General features: G+C 44.8%; 1 protein-coding gene across 1 annotated transcript in view; it reads left to right on the top strand.

Moving 5' to 3' along the window:
• Positions 1-22268, top strand: part of ADAM10 (ADAM metallopeptidase domain 10) — a 346615-nt gene extending 324347 nt beyond the window's left edge. The window contains exons 13-16 of the mRNA XM_063926173.1: positions 1338-1446; positions 3029-3249; positions 19807-19933; positions 20021-22268. Coding sequence (XP_063782243.1) covers positions 1338-1446; positions 3029-3249; positions 19807-19933; positions 20021-20115 — 552 coding nt within the window. The 3' untranslated portion in view covers positions 20116-22268. The remainder of the gene's footprint in view (positions 1-1337; positions 1447-3028; positions 3250-19806; positions 19934-20020) is intronic.
• The last annotated feature ends 1131 nt before the right edge of the window (positions 22269-23399 follow it).

Below are 23399 nucleotides of genomic sequence, written 5' to 3'. Positions count from 1 at the left end.
CATCTGTACATAGACATACATACACACACATACTGTACAGTAGCATACTTACACACACAGTATACATGCACACATACATGCATTGTCACACAGTATACATGCACACAGCACACATACATGCATAGACACACAGTATACATGCACACATACATACACAGTATACATGCACACATACATGCATAGACGCACAGTATACATGCACACATACATGCATAGACACACAGTATACATGCACACAGCACACATACATACACAGTATACATGCACACATTCATGCATAGACACACAGTATACATGCACAGTATACATGCACACATACATGCATAGACACGCACAGTATACATGCACACATACATACACAGTATACATGCACACATACATACACAGTATACATGCACACAGCACACATACATACATACACACACAGTATACATGCACACATACATACATATATACATACATACATACATAGACACAGTACACATGCACACATACATACACAGTATACATACATACACAGTATACATGCATGCACACATAGATACATACACAGTATACATGCCCACAGTATACAGATATATACACACACATTAACAGGAATCACAGCCCCCCAACCCAGCACTTATACACCTGCTACTCACACAAATAGTGCTGGCCGGGTGAGGTATATGCTGTACCAATTACTGCAGCATTTTATTATAGAGTGTCCCTTCCTCACCCCCTGACATACAGTAAATGAGACACGCACCTGGCTTCTGCAGCAGAGTCACTGTGAGTGCTGAACACAGTGACAGCACAGCAGCCACTGCCTCACCCGACTGTTTCAAAGCCCCTTCTTGACTTGTACTGCCTGAGAGGAGCTGTGCGTAGCCGCTGCAGCTCCCCCTGCAGGCAGCCAGCTTCTCACTGTCACTCGGACAGTATAAGGAGACAAGGAGGGAGCTGCATGAGCGTCTCTGTATATTTTAAAAAAATCGTCCACCAGCGCCGATAGATCGTGGCCGGGGGGGGGGGGGATCTAGGTACTCAGAACACCTTCCCCCCCCCCCCCCCCCCCCCCCCCCCTGTGTGCGCGTATGCTACAGAGGAAGTCAAGATCTGGCTGTCCAGCTTGTGTGATTCTGTCCCATCACAGCAACTGGACAACTCATTATGGCTACCTTTTAGTACCGTCAAATGAATTGGCTAAGTACTATATCTGTCTGATATGCCATACGTAGCACTGAGTTATTACGGATAGCCAGGTTTTAGAATGCATCTTCTTATGAACATACTGTGCAATGATCTGCTCATTAAGATTTCTAATTTTATGAAGCCATTCTCTGCTTGTCATCCAGCAATGTGCAGGTTCCATCTGTGAGAAGTATGAGCTAGAGGAATGTACCTGTGCCACTACTGATGGGAAAGATGATAAGGAGCTGTGTCATGTCTGCTGCATGGAAAGACGTGAGTTACTTTATACTGTTAGTAATATGCTTATTGTCAGCTTGACTCCACAAAGTATGGCCCTTGCAAATTCTCACGCAGCAAAGATATTCAAATCCTTTTGTCACATACTGTGTATTGGAACATAGGAGAACCTAAAGCACCAGCAGATCATGATACAAATTCTGTGGTGGTGCTACCCGCCAACACGTCTTCTCATATTCGTATACTGTATACTGTATGTGACTTGATCATGACAATGCATCACAATGCCACAGTCCGTCAGCATATGACCAACACTAATGTGATTTGTTCCCACACTTAATACGTTGTAAATCTTGGATCTGAGAAACAATTCAGTGGTTTAGGTGATAAATGTACTTAAAAGATACATGTTCATTTTTGTGCTCATGCGTGTATCACAATGGCACATCATCAAAAATATTTTTGTACACCGTCGTTTCAGTAAATGATTTGTAGACAAAGATTAATTCTATATATATTAAACGTGACGTACTCTGAGCGTATGCAAAAATAGAGACAATAGCTTAATTATGGTTCTGCAGTGTGGCAGCACACATAGCAATGTAACTGATTTCAAGCCCAGTGCACTCAACAATATAACATTTAGATGACTGCAAATTCTGTCCAGTCTCTTAGATTAGATTGAGCTGCTCTAGAGCTTTCATGTTACACATTAGCAATTACTTTTTACAATTTTAATGCACCTTTTTTTACAAGCATTAATGAACTCCACGCTCACCATGACTGCGACTAGGCGTGGGTGCGCCTTGACAGCCGCTATGCTCGCACACGCCAGTGTGCCGGTTAGTGATACCCGCACCCCATTGATAAAGCATTGAGCAGCAAAAGACGCAGCCCAGCGTACTAAGGCACGGGTGTGACTAGGCACGCCGGGAGTGCCTGTGCAGCCGCATCGCAGCCACAATTAGCGTGGCTACCTCTGTAACTAATAAGCATATGTTGGGGTCATTTCCACCATCTTTTTTTAACACGCATGTAAATATACAGTATACAACATGTAATTATTTTCTCATGCGTTAATACGGGATGATGTTGGCATCCCGATGTTAGCAATGCTGTCGGTCAGAATGCTGGCGTTATAATTCCGAACATCGCTGAGAATTCAGGCGCCGGAATTGATGGTCAGCATCATTAGGCTGTGTGGGTAGGGTTAGCTTACTTTCCAAATAGTGTTGGGAATCTGACCGCCAGAATGCCGCTGTCAGTATTCTGACCGTTGGCATCCTGACTGTCTGGATCCTGTTACCCAACTCGTTGATACATACTACCAGCGCAACAGTTTGTATTGGTAAAAGCGAATTTCATGTAAAACTTGTTACAGTATATCATCCACTGTTTACATATGTAGATGGCTGTATTTCTTGACTGTTGCTGTGCAGCTATTACAACATGCCCTAGTTTGTTGTTCATGAGTACATTTCTATGCAGTATAAGTATAGCATTCTTATTTGTGTAATATTTGTTTGGTTGTCTTTTCTTTGTTTTTGTTATTATAGTGCTTCATATAAAAGTCTGAACGTACATATATGAAATGGTTGCTTGCATCTTTTCCTTGTAGTGAAGCCTCACACTTGTGCCAGTACTGGGTCGGAGGTATGGAGATCTCACTTCAAGGGAAAAACCATTACCCTGCAGCCTGGATCACCATGCAATGAATTCAAAGGATATTGTGATGTGTTCATGCGATGCCGACTGGTTGATGCTGATGGACCACTGGCCCGGCTGAAAAAGGCTATTTTCAATCCTGAACTTTATGAAAACATTGCTGAGTGGATTGTGGTATGGAATATTATACTAGTATAAATGCTGTACTTCTCTTTACTGTGTATATGCTGAATACCCTATATCAGGGCTGGCCAAACCGGTCCTCGAGATCTACCAACAGTTCATGTTTTCCAGGCCTCCTGCAGATCTGTAGAATTATCAGTTAGGAATGAATGCAGCACATCTTAATTAGCAATGACTACACCTGTGCACCAGCTAGGTGGTCTGGAAAATGTGAACTGTTGGTAGATCTCGAGGACTGGTTTGGCCAGCTCTGCCCTAAATAGTGATGGCCATTGAAGGCTATACCATTCGTAGGTGAGTGTTTTAAACCCGTAAGTAGAAAAACCATTGATGGTTTGGCCATCTATGGCAGAGTGCTGTGCATGCACTGAACTCCCCTCCCCCCCCCCCCCCCCCTTCCCTGAACTGGCACCACCAATGTCTTGCCATCCTCGGACACTGCCATCAATGGCTAACATACACACACACACTTTGCCATAGACCATTGATGGTTGTGAAACCATGGATGGCCGATGTCCATCCCTAACCCTGAAGGAAGAATGTTTTTGTTTTGTTTTTTTTGATGGATAGTTCCTTTTACAGTATGTGCAAACTTAGTAGTAGTTATTTGCCAAATGCTTTATAGCAGGTGGGGGATTGCAGATACCAGTGATCAGGTTTGATCGTAATAGTACAAATCACTATATTTCCTACATTGACCCATTTGGTCTTTGTTTATTTGCTTAGTCAAAGTTTTGTAAAGGTCTAGATACACCAAATGTGAAAAAGTTTCTTAATACTTTACTTCTGTCAGGTATTTGTCAGAAATCTGTATTTGCACAAAGGGCTTAATTCAGAGATGTCGCTTACTCTGGGCCAAATGCTGCAGCGTGATTGACATGCTTCCGGTATTTGGGGGCAGACACAAACAGCGTTCCAGAAAATGGGGGCATGTCTGCCATGTTTTCTGGGTAGTTCTTTGAGACCACAATAAGGTCACAATGCTTTACTTAGTATGCACAGCCTTAATCCCATGTCAACAGTACATTACTCTGTGCAGAGAGCTCTGCCGCTTATTTGTTTGGGTGCATTTGTGACTAGGCAGCTGTCAACATCCAAAAAAGCTCTGCATGCCAAGAAGACCAAACTTTTATGTAAACGAAGATTACCCGCACAAGAGTTACTAATACCTTACTATATCATAGTCACAACAGCCATATCAATTCTTAACCTACAGTAAATAATCATTAAATGCTTATTGAGAGGTGCTCCCTAGAGTACATTTATTCATTTAACAAAACTAGGACAGAAAAGATTATGCTATATAGGCTTATTCAATTTAAGCAGTAACTTTTTAATAACATAACTTTTAGTATAATTGCTATATAAAAAAAGTACATTTTAAATTCCTTAATGAGATGTAATGTATAAATGACTGTTAAAACACAGGATACCTCGTAGAAGTATAATACTTTATGCTCCTAGATTATAATAGGCCTTGAAATTGTGTTACACCTCTTAATTAATTGGCACTTATTGTGGAAGTACGCTGCAGCAGGAATGAATAGGAACAATTACCATTACAGTGGACTACCAGTTTATTACACAGGCAAACTCGTCCTTGACCAGTACGGTGGTAGGATCATATAGGCACAGTATAATTGCTTATCAACTGTCTCATACAGAGAGTAATAGTAGGACTTTATGCCCATCATAAGGGAAGATGCTATTGTTTAATTGAGTAATCGGTTACTTGTGAAATTAAATCTAAACACTTTGTCCTTCCATTGGGTGTCGGGGCCCCGGCGCACAGCATACCAGCACCGGAATCCCGACCACCAGCATGCCGACAGCATGGCGAGCGCAAATGAGCCCCTTGCGGGCTCGCTGCACTCGCCATGCTGCGGGCACGGTGGCACGCTACGCGTGACACGCTATCTATTCTCCCTCCAGGGGGGTCGTGGACCCTCAAGAGGGAGAAACGGTGTCGGTATGCTGTGCGCCGGGACCCCGACAGCCGACAAACTGAAGACCACCCCTTCTATCTATTCTGGCACTCAACAATGTGTTTTGTCCTTTCAGAATTATTCTGGTTACTTTACAGATGTAGCTCTGCATTTTTGATGCTCTGCGTCTTACTTTAGTTCTATACTGTAATGCAGTCAGTGCTCCGTGTACATATAAACATTATGTTCAAGTAGGGTTGGTGTGATGACAGCTTGTTCTGTTCAGCCGCTTTACTACTTTTGTAATCTGTACACCACTTTCTAAATCCTGACTGAAAGCCAGATTGCCAAATTCCTAACATCTGTGAGATATGTGTACTGTCATTTCTTAAGAGAGTCTTGTCCTAAAGCTACAGTATTGAATGCCTATTACTTTGTTTCTTTCTAATGCCTTTGTATATCTGTTTGTTTTTGAAGTGATCCCATAGGATGTTGTAAACAAGTTCTTGTGATAAAAACACATCACTTCTATGAAGCAGTTCCCGAAATAGGGAATGGGTGTTGCAAATTCAAAACATTTTTGGCCTTCTAAAAGAGAATGTACACATACCTCATCTAACCTTCCCACTAGGGAGGCCAATCCCGGCCATTTCTCTAACGTCCTTAAGGATGCTGGGACTCCGTAAGGACTATGGGGAATAGACTGGTTCCGCAGGAGATAGGGCACTTTAAGAAAGCTTTGGACTCTGGGTGTGCACTGGCTCCTCCCTCTATGCCCCTCCTCCAGACCTCAGTTTTACACTGTGCCCAGAGCAAGATGGGTGCACTGCAGAGAGCTCTCCAGAGTTCTCTGCCTAGAAGCATTTTTGTTTGGATTTTTTTTTTTTTCTACCTTTTACTACTTTTTCACAGGGAGCACTGCTGGCAACAGGCTCCCTGCATCGAGGGACTGAGGAGAGAAGAGCAGACCTTCTTGTCAAAGATGGGCTCTGCTTCCTCGGCTACTGGACACCATTAGCTCCAGAGGGGGTGAACGCAGGTTCTTACTGGGCGTCCACCCCCGGAGCCGCGCCGCCGTTCTCCTCACAGAGCTAGAAGTACAAAAGACAGAAGTCGTCAGGCGGCAGAAGCCTTCAGCTTCACAGAGGTAACGCACAGCACTGCAGCTGTGCGTCATTGCTCCCATACACCTCACATACTCCGGTCACTGTAAGGGTGCAGGGCGCAAGGGGGGGCGCCCTGGGCAGCAATATAAACCTCTGCTTGGCAAAAAGACTATATACATGTACAGGTGGGCTCTGTACATGTATATAAAAGAGCCCCCGCCATATTTCTTTATCATCCACTAGGGGTCACTGGAGTACTCTTGGGATATGGACGGGCTTCCGTAGGAACAGCACTGAATATTTAAATTTAGAACACTCCATCCCTCCATATACCCGAGTACCTCTCAGTGTTTTTTCTGTGCTCGAAGTAGTAACAGCTATGTGGCTCAGGTCACAATTACTTTTTAATTATTTTTATTTTTATTTTATTTTTTCTCTATTTTACACCTCCCTTTCCCCCTTCCAAAAGGCAGGGTCAGGGATAGTGCAGCTGCTGATAGCAGCAGGGGCGTGTCGGGCCTCTCTGAAAGAGCTCCCTCACAGCCACACACACACACAGATCTTGTGTACACAGGCTGGCCGGCGCTTACTAAGAAGCCCCGTCGGAGCCTCTTCACAGACGTTTCCACAACTATTGCAGGTATGTGAGGGGGGAGAACGGGGCGGTCAGCTTCCGCTGCCGCCCCAACGAGTGGGGAAGGTGCTGGTTTTCGGCTGACTGCGCTCGCCGCAGCGGCTCCGGCCGCCGGGTAACGTAGCCGCTACAACTGCTCTGGCCGCCGGGTCTCAGCTCCGGCGCTTCTTACAGCTGCTCCCCGCGTCTGGTCCGCCCGCCGCTTCTCCCAATGCTCCGGCCGCCGCTTGTATCGGCTGCGCCCAGGTAGTCATAGCGCTAACACGCGCTCCCAGTCTTCCACGATGCCCGGCCGCACTGCACGCTATAGAGCAGATGCTAGGGGGGGGAGAAGGGACAGCAGCAACAGGCTGTTGATAGTTTGCCACAGATTTATATATAATATAATGATGTTTATGCTGGCAGGGAGACTGTTTATAAGATCAGTATGGAATGCACTGTGATTATATGTATAAGCATGGCAGCCATTTTAACCATGCTTCCTGTGTCTTCCTGCTGTGATTCCAGAACGTTCCTGTCCTACATCTCTACTCCACCGGAGGCGCAGGGGTGTTAGTGGGAATTTGGGATCACATTTCATAGTACTGGCCACGTGTACTGCACTTGGCCAGATATATATACAGAGACACCTTACTGCTATTTTACTGAGTCGTGCAAGTGTCTGTTTTTTGTGTATTGTATTGTCTGTCGCCATAATGAGTAAGGCACCAGCAAAAACTAAAAAGCATAATTGCAAAGTCTGTAACAGTGTGTTACCGGATGGATCTACCACATGTACAGTATGTTTTGTGAATTCGGTTCAGAATACCATTTCTGCTCCAGTTTTACAACCAATGTCCTCACCGGACCCTCCGTGGGGTATGTTAGTAAATGTACTAGATAGGTTACAATCAGAATTGACCGCCGCTCGTCAGGAGCGGGAAACGGCAAGATCTGAGTCTAGGGTGAGACCGCCAGAACTACCGGAGGCGTCTCAGCCTTGCGTAAGGTCCAAATCCATTTTGGGTAAACGGGATTAATTTCATATGTCTTATGATTTTCCAGTGTCTGCTATGTTGCATTCTGACGATTCCATGCCAGACCTCACGGAACAAGATGAGGGTGAGGAGGGCGAAGTGGAGTCAGATGGCCTGGATTGGTTGGCATTTGGGTCACTAAGGCACTCATAATATGGCTTACAGAACTCAAATCTGCTTTACATGACGAAAACCTGATAATTCTTGTAAATCAAATGATTGAGGCTGTAGAGTATCTCTGTACAGCGTCTACTGACGTCTGTCAGCTCACTTCTCGTATTTCATCTTCGCTAGTTACGGCACGAAGAGCACTCTGGCTGCGTGCTTATCATGCGGAGGCAGAGGTCAAACGAGGTATAGAGGCGTTGCCTTACGATGGCAAGAAGTTGTTTGGTCCTGAATTGGACGCATGGATTGCTGAGGCTACGGGAGGTAAGTCTGTTTTCTTACCATTGCCTCCACCGGTATCAAGAAGAAGGTACGCTGGACCTTCGTTCAAATCCTTCAGACCTCAGCCCTTTCGAGGACGTGGCAGAGGAACAGCCACGCCTGCTAGACGTGGTCGCGGACGTGGTTTCCAACAAACCAACACAACTCGCCTGGACGCTAAGGTTACCGACAAGCCAGTGGCATGACGGGCTACCAGCCCATCTCGGTTCTCCGATTGTGGGAGCACGCCTTCAGAAGTTCCATTTGGCGTGGTTCCACACATCCGCGGATGGGTGGATCCGCAATTTGGTGTTAAAAGGTTACAAAATAGAGTTCGACTGTCTTCCGCCTCTGCGGTTTTTCAAGACAGGATTGCCTCTGTCGGACGACAAGAGGACGGTTCTGCAAATTGCCATTCAGTCCCTACTGGATTCGGCAGTTTTGATTCCGGTCCCTGTACACCAACAGGGTCAGGGTTATTATTCAAGTCTGTTTGTGGTACCGAAGCCGGATGGCTCAGTCAGACCAATATTGAACTTAAAGGGTCTCAATTAGTACGTAACTTACTACAGATTCAAAATGGAGTCTCTGCGTTCAGTGATTGCGGGTTTAGAGCCAAAGGAATTTATGATTGCGCTAGATCTCAAGGATGCGTACTTACACATTCCAATTTGGCAGCCTCATCAGAAATTCTTACGGTTTGCAATACGCCAGAACCATTACCAGTTTCAGGCTCTACCGTTTGGCCTGTCATCAGCGCCACGGGTATTCACCAAAGTGATGTCTGTGATGATAGCTCATCTCAGATCCCTGGGAGTGACAATAGTTCCGTATGTAGACGATCTGCTTATCAAAGCTCCGTCTCAACAGATACTTCTCCAACATGCGCTGCTAACATACGATGTACTGGTTCACCACGGTTGGATTGTCAACTTCAAGAAATCACATCTAATTCCGTCTCAACGCCTTCAATTCCTAGGTATGATTCTCGATACGGTCAATCAAAGAATTTACCTACCACAGCAGAAAGTACAAATTCTACGCCATCTAGTACAATTAGTGCTCAAGCCACGCACAGTGTCGGTACACTTGTGCATTCGCCTCTTAGGCACAATGGTAGCAGCTTTCGAAGCGCTTCAGTTCGGAAGATTTCACTCGCGTCCATTTCAACTGAATGTGCTCGCCCAGTGGTCGGGCTCGCATCTGCAGATTCACCACAGGGTGAGGTTGTCGCCAAGGGCAAGAGTATCTCTGCTCTGGTGGCTCAAGGAACACAATTTAACCGCAGGAAGACGGTTCGGAGGCTGGAATTGGATAATTCTAACTACGGACGCCAGTCTCAGAGGTTGGGGAGCGGTAATTCAAAATTGTCAGCTCCAGGGTCTCTGGGCGGATCACGAGAAATTGCTGTCTATAAATGTCCTAGAACTCCGCGCAATTTACAATGCGCTACGACAAACAGTGCACATGCTTCGCTCTCAGCCTGTCCAAGTGCAGTCAGACAATGCGACGGCGGTCGCATACATCAACAAGCAAGGAGGAACGAGAAGCCGCATGGCAATGCGGGAAGTAGCTCGTATCCTCAATTGGGCGGAATGCCACCAGGTGATATTGTCGGCAGTGTTCATTCCGGGAGTGGACAACTGGGAAGCGGATTATCTCAGTCGTCTGGATTTTCATCCAGGCGAATGGGCATTAAATCCAGAAGTGTTTCACATGTTGGTTCAGAGATGGGGTTATCCTCAGGTGGACCTGATGGCGTCTCGACACAATCACCAAACGTTCCAGTATGTGTCCAGAACAAGAGATCCAAAGGCAGTGGCGGTGGATGCTCTCACTGTCGCGTGGCCGTACAGTCTTGTGTATCTGTTTCCACCGTTTCCGTTGCTCCCTCTGGTGCTAAAACGGATCAAAAGAGAGTCTGTCACAGTCATACTAGTGGCGCCTCATTGGCTTCGGAGAGCTTGGTTCTCGGATCTCCGAGGACTACTCGCAGACGATCCTTGGCCGCTCCCACTGCGTCCAGACCTGTTACAACAGGGTCCGTTCCTTTACCCCGATTTAGCGCGGCTGCGTTTGACGGGGTGGCTGTTGAGACCGCCCTCTTAAGAAGAGAGGGCATTCCAGATTCGGTTATACCAACCATGTTACGAGCTAGGAAGCCGGTTACGGCAGCTCATTATTACAGAATATGGCGTACCTATATAGGTTGGTGTGAAGCTCGGAAGTTTCCGACATCATCTTTCAAGTTATCCCGCCTTTTGTTATTTCTACAAACAGGGTTAGATGGAGGACTGCGTTTATCTACACTAAAGGTGCAGGTATCTGCTTTGTCAATTTACTTTCAAAGACGATTGGCTCTATTGCCGTCTATACGCACTTTTCTCCAAGGTGTCCTCAGAGTACAGCCTCCATTCATTCCACCTACAGCGCCATGGGACTTGAATCTGGTTTTAGAGTTCTTACAGTCTTCATATTTTGAACCCTTACAGCAAGTGGATATAAAGTTTCTCACTTGGAAAACAATTTTTCTTCTAGCCTTAGCTTCGGCAAGGCGTGTTTCGGATTTGGATGCCTTGTCATGCAAGTCACCGTATTTGGTGTTTCATGATGACAGAGCGGAACTTCGGACGAATCCCGCTTTCTTACCAAAGGTAGTGTCATCTTTTCACATCAATCAACCAATAGTAGTTCCTGTGTTGACAGCACATTCTGGAACTCTGGATGTGGTACGCGCATTACGCGTTTATGTATCCCGAACGTCTTCAGTTCGTAAGACGGATACGTTGTTTGTTCTCTATGATGCTGCCAAGATGGGTTGGCCAGCGTCTAAACAAACCTTATCCATATTGATAAAACTGACCATACGTCAGGCTTACCTTCATGCTAGGTTACAACCGCCTACGTCAGTAACCGCTCATTCCACACGTTCTGTGGGAACTTCATGGGCAGCTGGTCGGGGAGCTTCTACGACGCAGCTTTGCCGTGCGGCTACATGGTCTTCAGTGCACACGTTTGTGCGCTTTTACAAGTTTGATACGTTTGCGGCATCAGCATCTAGCTTTGGCCGCCTAGTGTTACAAGTGCCAAACAGCTCTCCCGCCCACGGGGGAAGCTTTGGTACGTCCCAAGAGTACTCCAGTGACCCCTAGTGGATGATAAAGAAAATAGGATTTTGGTACTTACCAGGTAAATCCTTTTCTTTGAATCCATAGGGGGCACTGGACGCCCACCCAGAGCAGTTTTACCTAGTTGTGGTGAGTTCTGAGGATCTTATGGTAACACACTTTCACCGACTGGTTCAAATTACAAGTGCTGGTTAGGGTGTCAACTGTTTAGTTGTCAGTAACGTTATGTGTCAACTTCGTTATTGTCCGTTATGTTATATGTAATACTCCATTGTCAACCTCTCTATAGTTCCTGTTCGGCTCAGTAAAAAACACTGAGAGGTACTCGGGGATATGGAGGGGTGGAGTGTTCTAAATTTAAATATTCAGTGCTGTTCCTACGGAAGCCCGTCCATATCCCAAGAGTACTCCAGTGCCCCCTATGGATTCAAAGAAAAGGATTTACCTGGTAAGTACCAAAATCCTATTTTTACTAAGTTTGAGCGGGACAGAAGCCCGCCGCCGAGGGGGCGGGGCTTCTCCCTCAGCACTCACCAGTGCCATTTTCTCTCCACAGCACTGCTGAGAGGAAGCTCCCCAGAGTCTCCCCTGCTAACACACGGTGAAAGGGTGCTTAAAAGAGAGAGGGGGGGGGGGGCACATAATTGGCGGTTTACATATTATACAGCGCTGCTGGGGAAAAACCATTTGTGTTTGTCTCCAGGGTTATTGCGCTGGGGTGTGTGCTGGCATACTCTCTCTCTGTCTCTCCAAAGGGCCTTGACAGGGATACTTTCTTCAGGAAAGGGGTTCCCTGTGTGTGTGTGAAGTGTGTCGGTACGCGTGTCGACGTGTTTGACGAGGAAGGCTCGCTTAATGTGGAGGGGGAGTGCTTGAATGTCACCGGAATGGGTGGATATGCTGAATGTCTTGAATGCAAATGTCAATCTATTGCATAAAAGATTAGACAAGGTAGAAGCTAGGGATCAGTCAGGTAGCCAGTCCATGCCTGTCCCTGGGGCGCCAGGTCCTTCGGGGTCTCAGAAGCGCACCATATCCCAGATCGATGACACAGATACTGACTCTAGTGTCGACTATGAAGATGCAAAATTACAGCCAAAGGTGGCTAAGGGTATACGGTACATGATTATTGCCATTAAAGAGGTTTTGCATATTACTGAGGCACCCCCTGTCCCTGACACGAGGGTACACATGTATAAAGGGAAAAGGCCTGAAGTCACTTTTCCATCCTCATTTGAATTAAGTGACTTGTGCGAAAAGGCTTGGGAATCTCCGGATAGGAGAACACAAGTTCAAAAAAGGATTCTCATGGCGTATCCTTTTCCACAAACTGATAGGATACGCTGGGAATCTTCGCCAAAAGTTGACAAGGCGCTGACACGTTTGTCCAAAAAGGTGGCACTGCCTTCTCAGGATACGGCTTCCCTCAAGGAACCTGCTGATCGCAGGCAGGAAATTACCTTAAAGCACATTACAATCATTCCGGTACTATTGCTTGACCGGCTATGGCGTCGGCCTGGGTTTGTAGTGCGGTTGTGGCATGGGCAGATTTCTTATCTACGGAAATTGACACCTTAGATAGGGACGCCATTCAAATGACCATAGAGCATATCAGAGATGCTGCCTTGTATATGAGGGATGCTCAGAGAGACATTTGTTTATTAAGCTCCAGAATAAATGCTATGTCTATTTCTGCTAGGCGGCTCTTGTGGACCCGACAGTGGACGGGAGATGCCGATTCAAAGCGGCATATGGAGTCCTTGCCTTCCAAAGGGGTGGAGTTGTTTGGAGACGGCCTCTCGGATCTTGTCTCTACGGCTACGGCTGGTAAGTCAAATTTCTTACCTTATGTCCCCCCACAGCATACAAATAAGGCACCTCATTATCAAATGCAGTCCTTTCGTTCCAATAAAAACAAGAAGGTACGTGGATCATCCTTTGTTGCCAGAGGGAAAGGCAGGGGAAAAAAAGCTGCACACAGCTAGTTCCCAAGAGCAGAAGTCCTCCCCTGCGTCTGCAAAGTCCACCGCATGACGCTGGGGCTTTCCGAGGGGAGGCAGATCTGGTGGGGGCTCGTCTTCGATTTTTCAGCCACGTCTGGGTTTACTCGCAGATGGATCCCTGGGCATTAGAGATTGTTTCTCAGGGATACAGGCTGGAATTCGAAGACTTGCCTCCTCGCCGATTTTTCAAATCGGCTCTGCCGGTTTCCCCGTCAGAGAGGGAGCTAGTGTTGGCAGCAATCCAAAAATTGTATATTCAACAGGTGATTGTCACAGTTCCTCATCTCCAGCAAGGAGAGGGATATTACTCAACCCTGTTTGTGGTCCCGAAACCGGACGGTTCGGTCAGACCCATTTTAAACCTGAAATCTCTGAACCTGTACTTGAAGAGGTTCAAGTTCAAAATGGAATCACTCAGGGCGGTCATCGCCAGCCTGGAGGGGGGGGATTGGATGGTGTCCCTGGACATAAAGGATGCTTACCTTCATGTTCCGATATTCCCCCCGCATCAGGCGTTCCTGAGATTTGCAGTGCAGGACTGTCACTACCAATTTCAGACATTGCCGTTTGGGCTTTCCACGGCCCCGAGAATTTTCACCAAGGTAATGGCGGAAATGATGGTGCTCCTGCGCAGGCAGGGGGTCACAATTATCCCATACTTGGACGATCTCCTCATAAAGGCGAGATCTCGGGAGAGGTTGCTGGACAGCGTGTCTCTGTCCATGAAGACGTTGCAGATACACGGCTGGATTCTTTATATACCGAAGTCTCAGCTAGTCCCTACAACGCGTCTGACCTTTTTGGGGCTGATTCTAGACACAGACCAGAAAAAGGGTTTTCTTCCGATCGAAAAGGTTCAGGAACTCATAGCCATGGTCAGGAACCTATTAAAACCAAAAAAGGTTTCAGTGCATCATTGCACGTGGGTCCTGGGGTAGATGGTGGCTTCCTACAAGGCCATCCCTTTCGGCAGGTTCCATGCGAGGACTTTTCAATGGGACCTCTTGGACAAGTGGTCCGGGCCCCATTTACAAATGCATCAAAGGATCACACTGTCTCCCAGGACCAGGGTATCTCTCCTGTGGTGGCTGAACAGTGCTCACCTACTAGAAGGTCGCAGGTTTGGCATTCAGGACTGAGTCCTGGTGAGGCTGGGGAGCAGTGACACTGGGAAGAAATTTCCAAGGTCTCTGGTCAAGCCTAGAGTCTTGTCTCCACATCAACGTCCTGGAGTTGAGGGCCATATACAACGCCCTGCGTCAAGCGGAGGAATTGCTTCGGAGAAAACCGGTTCTGATTCAGTCAGACAATGTCACGGCAGTGGCTCATATAAACCGCCAAGGCGGAACAAGGAGCAGAATGGCCATGGCAGAAGCGACCAGGATTCTACACTGGGCGGAAGGCCATGTAAGCGCGCTGTCAGCGGTGTTCATCCCGGGGGAGGACAACTGGGAGGCGGACTTCCTCAGCAGGCACGACCTGCATCCGGGAGAGTGGGAACTTCATCAAGAAGTCTTCGCACAGATCACGGATCGTTGGGGACTGCCTCAAATCGACATGATGGCATCCCGTCTCAACAAAAAGCTAAAGCGGTATTGCGCCAGGTCAAGGGACCCTCAGGCGGTAGCGGTAGACGCTCTGGTGAGACCTTGGGTGTTTTGATCGGTCTATGTGTTTCCTCCTCTTCCTCTCATTCCCAAGGTGTTGAGAATAATACGAAGAAGCAGGGTCAGAACAATACTCATTGTTCCGGATTGGCCACGGAGGACTTGGTATCCGGAGCTGCAAGAGTTCCTCGCAGGGGATCCGTGGCCTCTTCCTCTAAGGCAGGACCTGCTGCGGCAGGGGCCCTGTCTGTTCCAAGACTTACCGCGGCTGCATTTGACGGCATGGCGGTTGAACGCCGGATCCTAGCGGAAAAAGGGATTCCGGAGGAAGTCATTCCTACCCTGATCAGGGCTAGGAAAGATGTGACATTAAAACATTATCACCGTATATGGCGGAAATATGTTTCTTGGTGTGAGGCCAGAGCTGCCCCAACGAAGGAGTTCCATTTGGGCTGTCTACTCCACTTCCTTCAAACAGGAGTGACTTTGGGCCTAAAATTAGGGTCCATAAAGGTCCAGATTTCGGCCTTATCCATTTTCTTTCAAAGAGAATTGGCCTCTATTCCTGAAGTACAGACCTTTGTGAAGGGAGTGCTGCATATTCAGCCTCCCTTTGTGCCTCCGGTGGCGCATTGGGATCTTAACGTGGTGTTACGTTTCCTCAAGTCACCTTGGTTTGAACCACTCAAAACTGTGGAGTTGAAATACCTCACGTGGAAAGTGGTCATGTTGTTGGCGTTAGCTTCGGCAAGACGTGTTTCCGAATTGGCGGCTTTATCACATAAAAGCCCATACTTGGTTTTTCGCATGGATAGGGCAGAGTTGAGGACTCGCCCTCACTTTCTGCCAAAAGTGGTCTCATCTTTTCATGTGAACCAACCTATTGTCGTGCCTGTGGCTACACGGGACTTGGAGGATTCCGAGTCCCTGGATGTAGTCAGGGCTTTGAAGATTTATGTGACCAGAACGGCTAGAATCAGGAAGACTGAAGCTTTGTTCGTTCTGTATGCGGCCAACAAGGTTGGCGCTCCTGCTTCAAAGCAGACTATTGCTCGCTGGATCTGTAACACGATTCAGCAGGCGCATTCTACGGCAGAATTGCCGTTACCGAAATCTGTTAAGGGCCATTCCACTAGGAAAGTGGGCTCTTCTTGGGCGGCTGCCTGAGGGGTCTCGGCATTACAGTTGTGCCGAGCAGCTACTTGGTCGGGGACAAACACCTTTGCAAAGTTCTATAAGTTTGATACCCTGGCTGAGGAGGACCTCCTGTTTGCTCAATCGGTGCTGCAGAGTCATCCGCACTCTCCCGCCCGTTTGGGAGCTTTGGTATAATCCCCATGGTCCTTACGGAGTCCCAGCATCCTCAAGGACGTTAGACAAAATAAGATTTTACTTACCGGTAAATCAATTTCTCGTAGTCCGTAGAGGATGCTGGGCGCCCGTCCCAAGTGCGGACTTCTTCTGCAAGACTTGTATATAGTTATTTCTTACATAAGGGTTATGTTCTAGTTTTTCGGCGGAACTGTGGCTATGTTGTTGTTCATACTGTTAACTGGGTAAGTTTATCACAAGTTATACGGTGTGATTGGTGTGGCTGGTATGAATCTTGCCCTTAGATTTACAAAAATCTTTCCTCGTACTGTCCATCTCCTCTGGGCACAGTTTCCATAACTGAGGTCTGGAGGAGGGGCATAGAGGGAGGAGCCAGTGCACACCCAGAGTCCAAAGCTTTCTTAAAGTGCCCTATCTCCTGCGGAGCCCGTCTATTCCCCATGGTCCTTACGGAGTCCCAGCATCCTCTACGGACTACGAGAAATAGATTTACCGGTAAGTAAAATCTTATTTTTTTCAATTCTTGGATATCCGGGATTGGCTTTTCCCTATGTGGCCGACCCCCACTCCCCGCCCCGCCTGAATAACTCACCATACATCCAGAGCGGGCGGGTGAGAAACATCCTCTACTCCCTCTCGGCAGCTCACGGCGGCGGCGCAGCGTGATCAGTGACTGCACGTCACGCTGTGCGGGGGAACCGGGAGGAGTGAGCCGGGCAGTGTCTGAGCATCCTGAGGACGCTCAACGCTGATCCCTCAATCCCCAGGTTTGGAGCTTTTTTTTTTTTTTGGACCTAAATCCCAGGATCCTGCCGATCCGGGATTGGCCGCCCAACTTCCCACATGGCAGTGACTGCCTATACATTGTGGCTGCTATAGGCAATTGTCTAGTTGAAATGCATAAAACAATCTATTGAACAAATGCACACTCTAAAGAAAAGAAAAAGTGCCTTTATCACATCTATGCTGAAGGGGAACAGTTTAACTCCGTAGTCCTTGTGTTAGGTCAGTTGTATACAGGACAGGATAGAGATATACAGATAAAGGGTTGGACTGGCCCACAGGGGTACAGGGGAAGCCCCTGGTGGGCCCCACTTCCTGCGGGCCCACCCCCTCCTCAAGGTCCAGGTTCCAGATTTTTTACTTGAATTATACATTATACATATGTTATATTATACTGCACAGGACTATGGAGTATTCTCTACAGTGCATTGCTGGTATTAATCTGGTATATAATCATGCATTCACTAGCAGTATTTTTCATATATGTTTATTAAGGGGCCCAGCCCATGCACTAATGGTTAGCCAAGCCTCTAAGCACAGGCTCCTATCACTGCATTTCCCCGGTGGGCCCCTCATGTGCCAGTATGACACTGTACGGATATGCCCTCATACATTATTGCTACAGTCTCACTAGACAGCCCCTCTCAGCATGCCAGGTCTGTGTGCGACTTTGCTAGCGCTAGGCTTCACTTTTTTTTTTCTCTTTTCAACTGAAAATGCATCTTGGTCACAATGCAATGTGACTAGGATGCACTGGGAGACTCTGCTGATTAATCTGATATGCAATACTTGTGCGACTGAGGGGTAGATGTTTGACCATGCGGTATATGGGTAAAGTGGTGGGCTTCTTCACCATGTATTACTGTGACAATGTATGGTAAATGAGTGGGGGTGCTATGCAACCCTGTCATTATCTGTGCTGTTATCTATAAGAGTACGGTGATATGCCCGCCAGTGTATGAACGGTCTGTGGCACTGACCTTTCACACAGCTGCCACTGACCTTGTGCATGCCCTCTAGAGCTGGTAGGAGAGATGAAAGATGCTAATGATGCACTGTGGATTCATGAGAGGGATCGCTGGACGAGGGAGTTTTCACTCCCCACTCCGGCAGTCGAGTTGTTAATACACCGTGTCGCTACTGCTTCCTGCGTTGTCTCGATAAAGAGGTGAATGAGGAAGAGCTATAGTGACATGATGGCACGCATCTCCCCCTGAGTTTCAATCTGTATACGAGGAGCTATGCTGCTGCTATTTTTTTATCCCCAATACGAGTTCTGTTGAGCTTTTTATGCGCACTCGCACACAGATATCAAAGTGTCACCATATCAAATTAATCCGCACCTTGCAACCTTGTTAAAAGCAATTTTTGTAAAGGAAAAAAAAGGGGGGGGCTATATGCGCCCCCCCCCCCTTCCCACACACACACACAAATCAATTGCTATTTATAAGGTTGTAAGTCTATATAACTTTTTCACTTCATAGTTCATTCATCCCCGCAATCCGCTTTCTCTTTATAGCCCTTTTCTTGAACTTTCACATATGGGCTATTAATTCTATTTCAGTGAGACATTGGGCTTATCCTCATGTGCGAGTGAACAGTTTATTATCATTTTTCACAGGACTATTGGGTTCAGACTGTTAACCAATATTGTAATTGATATACTGCAGTATTATTTTTGTATTGTATTTATTATTACAGTATATTAACTTGTTTTCATTTTTTATGTGGTATTTATTAAATATTTTATTTTTTAAGCCTCTGGATTTAACTACAAACAGATTATTTAATTATGCACAGTGATAACTGTGTTGTGTTTTTGAGCATACTTTTCTAAGAAGTTACTAGCACTAGCTTCTTACCATTTGCTGCATCTAATTATAATTCTAGGGCCCGGATTTTTAGGATCTGAAAAACCTAGAATTATTATTATTTTTTTTCAATCAATATTTTATAGGTTTTTAAAATTTCAGTTTCGGAGTTAACATGTATGAAAATAAAACGAAACCGCGCCACATACTGTAACATTATGTTTGAAACACTGAACCTTTATTACAGCTGTGTACTTCTCCTTCCTTGCAGCGTTTGCTCCTGCCGTGCGCTATGCCACGGGAGGCTGTGTTCCATTCGCAGCCACAGCTTTCCTGTAGAATCGAATGGATCATGGGGGGTGTGGGTATGCTCGCACCCGCGAATCTCGGTGATTGAAGTCACGATGCGTACGCTACGCAGCAAGGCTGTAACAGGACACATCAGCATATATTAATTACATATGAAAACTACTCATTAGACCTATTTTCTCATACGCGTCCACTGCCGTTTAGTAATGGAAATTTCTGCTTGAAAATTTGCTCTTTAATCCAAATTAAGGTCCTGTGTTATTTTATGAAAACCTATGAGGAAAAGGTATAATTTAACTTGTCAGCTTATGTTGAAAACTCAAGATCCACAGCTACAGATTTTTTTTTTGACATGTCATGTATGGGAAATCTTTGCTCATTTCCATGGAATGGACCATCTCTGAATTGTCAGTGTAGAAATAGGTATTGTCTCGTTCCCAATTACATATCTGTCTTCTGTTCCAGGCACACTGGTGGGCTGTTCTGCTAATGGGAATAGCATTGATAATGTTGATGGCTGGGTTTATAAAGATATGCAGTGTACATACTCCAAGTAGCAATCCCAAATTGCCGCCACCTAAACCTCTACCAGGTATGTTCAGAATTCACATTACCGTATTCCTATAGTTCTAATTTAATATATGACTTGAAGAGCTGCTAATGTCTTGTTATATTGTAGGCACATTAAAAAGAAGGCGACCACCCCAAACAACCCAGCAACCTCCGCGGCAGAGACCACGAGAAAGTTACCAAATGGGACACATGAGACGTTAGCTGCAGCTTTTTTTGCCTTTGGTTCTTCCTAGTGCCTACCATGGGAAAGATTCACTCCAAAGAAATACCTACAAATAGTCACTGGTCCACTTATTAGCAACCAAGAATTGGATTGGAACATGAGGAGGAAGACAAGACCTTACTATCTTACCCACAAAAGGAGCTCTTTAACTTTTTTCTTTTAACACTCTTTAACAAGAAGCTCCCGATGAAGAAATTAACCAGATTTCTTTTATATTTGTCCTTTTTAACCTAATGGCATAAAATATTAGAATATCATTATCGCTTTGTTTTTATGCCCCCTTCCTTTCTTTCTGCTTCTTTATTGCTTCCAGCGAAAATTTTTATTACTGAACCGCTGAACTAAAATCTGTCTCTCTTTCACTGCCAATCAAGGCTAGAAAGGTAGAGACCACCTCAGCATTGGAGAACATCTCTTGCCAATGTAAATACTTTGTTATATGCAGACGTGTAATTATAATGTACAAGCTACGTCTATGTGCAATTGTAAAAACAAATAATTGCAATATGGATACATTACTTTGTATTATAAATCTCTTTTTTTTTTTTTTTTTCCCACTGTTATTGAAGACATTACTGTTTAAGTGACATACTCAGGATTACAGAGGATTTGGTGTATAAAGGCGACTGAATATATATATTTTTAGGGGGATGCTTTCACAAGTTGTGAAAAGAGAATCCATCTGCATTTTCCTTGCTAAACGTTTTAGGATCAGAGTTGATTAAAGTGCTCACGTCATCTTCCCTGCAACAAGCCTCTATTCCACAGACTTGAATGTTCCGCAGGCTGACTACAGAAGTATGAAACCTACAACCACTATGGACATCAAGACTCCTTGTATTATAAGTTTACAGTTTTGTTTTTACAATTATTCTTTCCAAGTAATCGGACATCTTAGACATTTAGTAAAATATAAAAAAATAAAAAAAAAAGCCTAATCCAAGAATTTTACCTATGAAATAGGCTCCATACTAGTAACGTGTATGATCTACTGTATTAGGAGACCGTGTGATTAGGGTTTGAAGTCCATTTATATCTCGGGGCAACAGCCTGCAGGTAATGTTCTCAGAAAGAAGCTGTTCAATGAATAACCACTAAGAGAGACACATAATGAAATGTAACATTGTTTAAGTAAATGTGTGTAATCCACTGATTTGGCTTTCTCACTTTACCAGTGTCCGAAGTAACGATGACGATGATCTCTTGTTTTAGCATGGAGCAAAACTCCTTTATAATTTTTTTCATGCATCCATTGCTATGCATGTAATTGTAACGGGCATTACCAAAAGCCTTCTGATTTCTTTCAAATTCCTTCTAAGGACATCTGTAGCTGTGGTATTGGCAACAAAATGGATGTTCTTGTTGCTTGTCCTATTCATTTATTTCTATTTTGGCTTTAGACGCTCTTATTGTCTGAGACTTGCGTAGCAGTCTTTTGTGGCGTATAGAGCGTTATTGCTGAAATAAAAGGTTTACACATCCATTCTCATCATAACATGCCAGCAAGGTATACTACAGAAGAAAAACACAAAATCTCTTCCTTGTAAAATTGTACAGTGTGTGCTGATTTTTTTTCAAAAAATAAAAAAACATCTTTTTGTACAACACTTTAGAAACAACTTTTGTACATGAAATCCCAGTATAGTAGATAGGAGACTATAAATAATTCTGAAACAATCTTAAAGTAAAACAAAAAAAATGAAATAGAAAAAAAAAATTCTAGTGTAGTTTTCAAATCGTTTGAATGCATTAGTTCTTGAATGGATAAAGGTGGGTAAAAGGATTTGATTTTGTTACTGGTGGCTTATTTGTAGCTTTGTCAATGTGATCTTTAAATGTGTACACTTTTTTTTTATTCATTTTTCTGTGGTAAGGTTTGGGGAAGAATGCCCTTTTTATTTTTGTTTTGATTTTTTGTTTTTTAATTGTAATGTTTGATGAACAGAGAAATGCACTGAACCTCCACAGCAAGTCCAGATGTGGTAAGAAAAACAGAAGAGCGACAAATGAAATCTAATACTACTGTCAATTTAATGTCCACTGTGTTTTATACAGTATTTTTTTTTTGTTCACTTTTGGAATTTTTACTAAAAATTGCAAAAAATAAAATAAAAATTATTGTGCAACTATATGTAAAGATTATTGTTTTTCATGCAATTGACTTCATGTGGTAGACTTTTGTTAAAATCTCTGGCTATATCAACTTTTTGAACTTTTACAAGTTAGTTCAGAAGACTAAGGGAAACATTTACTAAGCAGTGATAACACCAGAGAAGTAAGCCAGTGGAGAAATTTCCCCATCAACCAATCAGCAGCTCTGTATAATTTTGTAGTATGCAAATTATAGATGTTACTTCAGTGCTGATTGGTTGCCATGGGCAACTTCTCCACTGGCTCACTTCTCCGCTCTTATCACTGCTTAGTAAATGTCCCCCTAAGGGGTCTATTTACTAAGCCTTAGATGGAGATAAATCCGACGGAGATAAAGTCCCAGCCAATCGGCTCCTAACTGTAACTTTTCAAACCCAGCCTGTGACATGACAGGAGCCGATTGGCTTGGACTTTATCTACGTCCACTTTATCTCCATCCAAGGCTTCGTAAATAGACCCCTAAATCACTGAGTGCCGTGCAAATACAAATGGTGACTGCAATTAAACTGTGCAGAAACCCAATTCCTGAAAATATTTAGATCAGCCTTACAAAGCAAAAAAAATGTATATATACCTTGTTTAAATATACTTATTCTGTAGTAAATCTGAGTTTTTGGGTTGAAGTTGCCTTTTCAAACTGGAGTTTGAGCGTATTCCCCCAATGGAAGACTAGAGCGTCTTCTCTGCTTTTATGGAAAAGCAACAAAGCCTCATTCATCCTATACTGTGTCTGCATTATTGCCAGTGCGGCCTAGTTTTTAATTGGAACAAAATTGTTTACAATACACATTACAATAAATAAACATACAGTACCACTTAATTTGTGTTCAGCGTTATAAACAAAGACACTATAAATTTAGCCCTAAATATAGTGTGTTGCATAGGTGAGTCTTTATTGATGTTTGCTATACAGTATCTAGTTTGTCACCAGAATGGCTGCTGGGTTACAAGTACTTTTATCCAATGCAGATGTACTGTCATGTAACTAGAAAAAAATTGTATAGTATGTTGGACAAGGATAGACAGAAATGATGACTTAAGCCAATTTGCAAATCATTTTGAATCCTTTTTAGCCAAAAACATAGAACTTAAGCATGCATCACATTTGTTA

Source organism: Pseudophryne corroboree, chromosome 6 (genome assembly GCF_028390025.1).
Source record: "Pseudophryne corroboree isolate aPseCor3 chromosome 6, aPseCor3.hap2, whole genome shotgun sequence".
Taxonomy (NCBI): domain Eukaryota; kingdom Metazoa; phylum Chordata; class Amphibia; order Anura; family Myobatrachidae; genus Pseudophryne; species Pseudophryne corroboree.
Note: the sequence above shows the minus strand (reverse complement) of the source record. Positions and strands in the feature narration are given on the sequence as shown.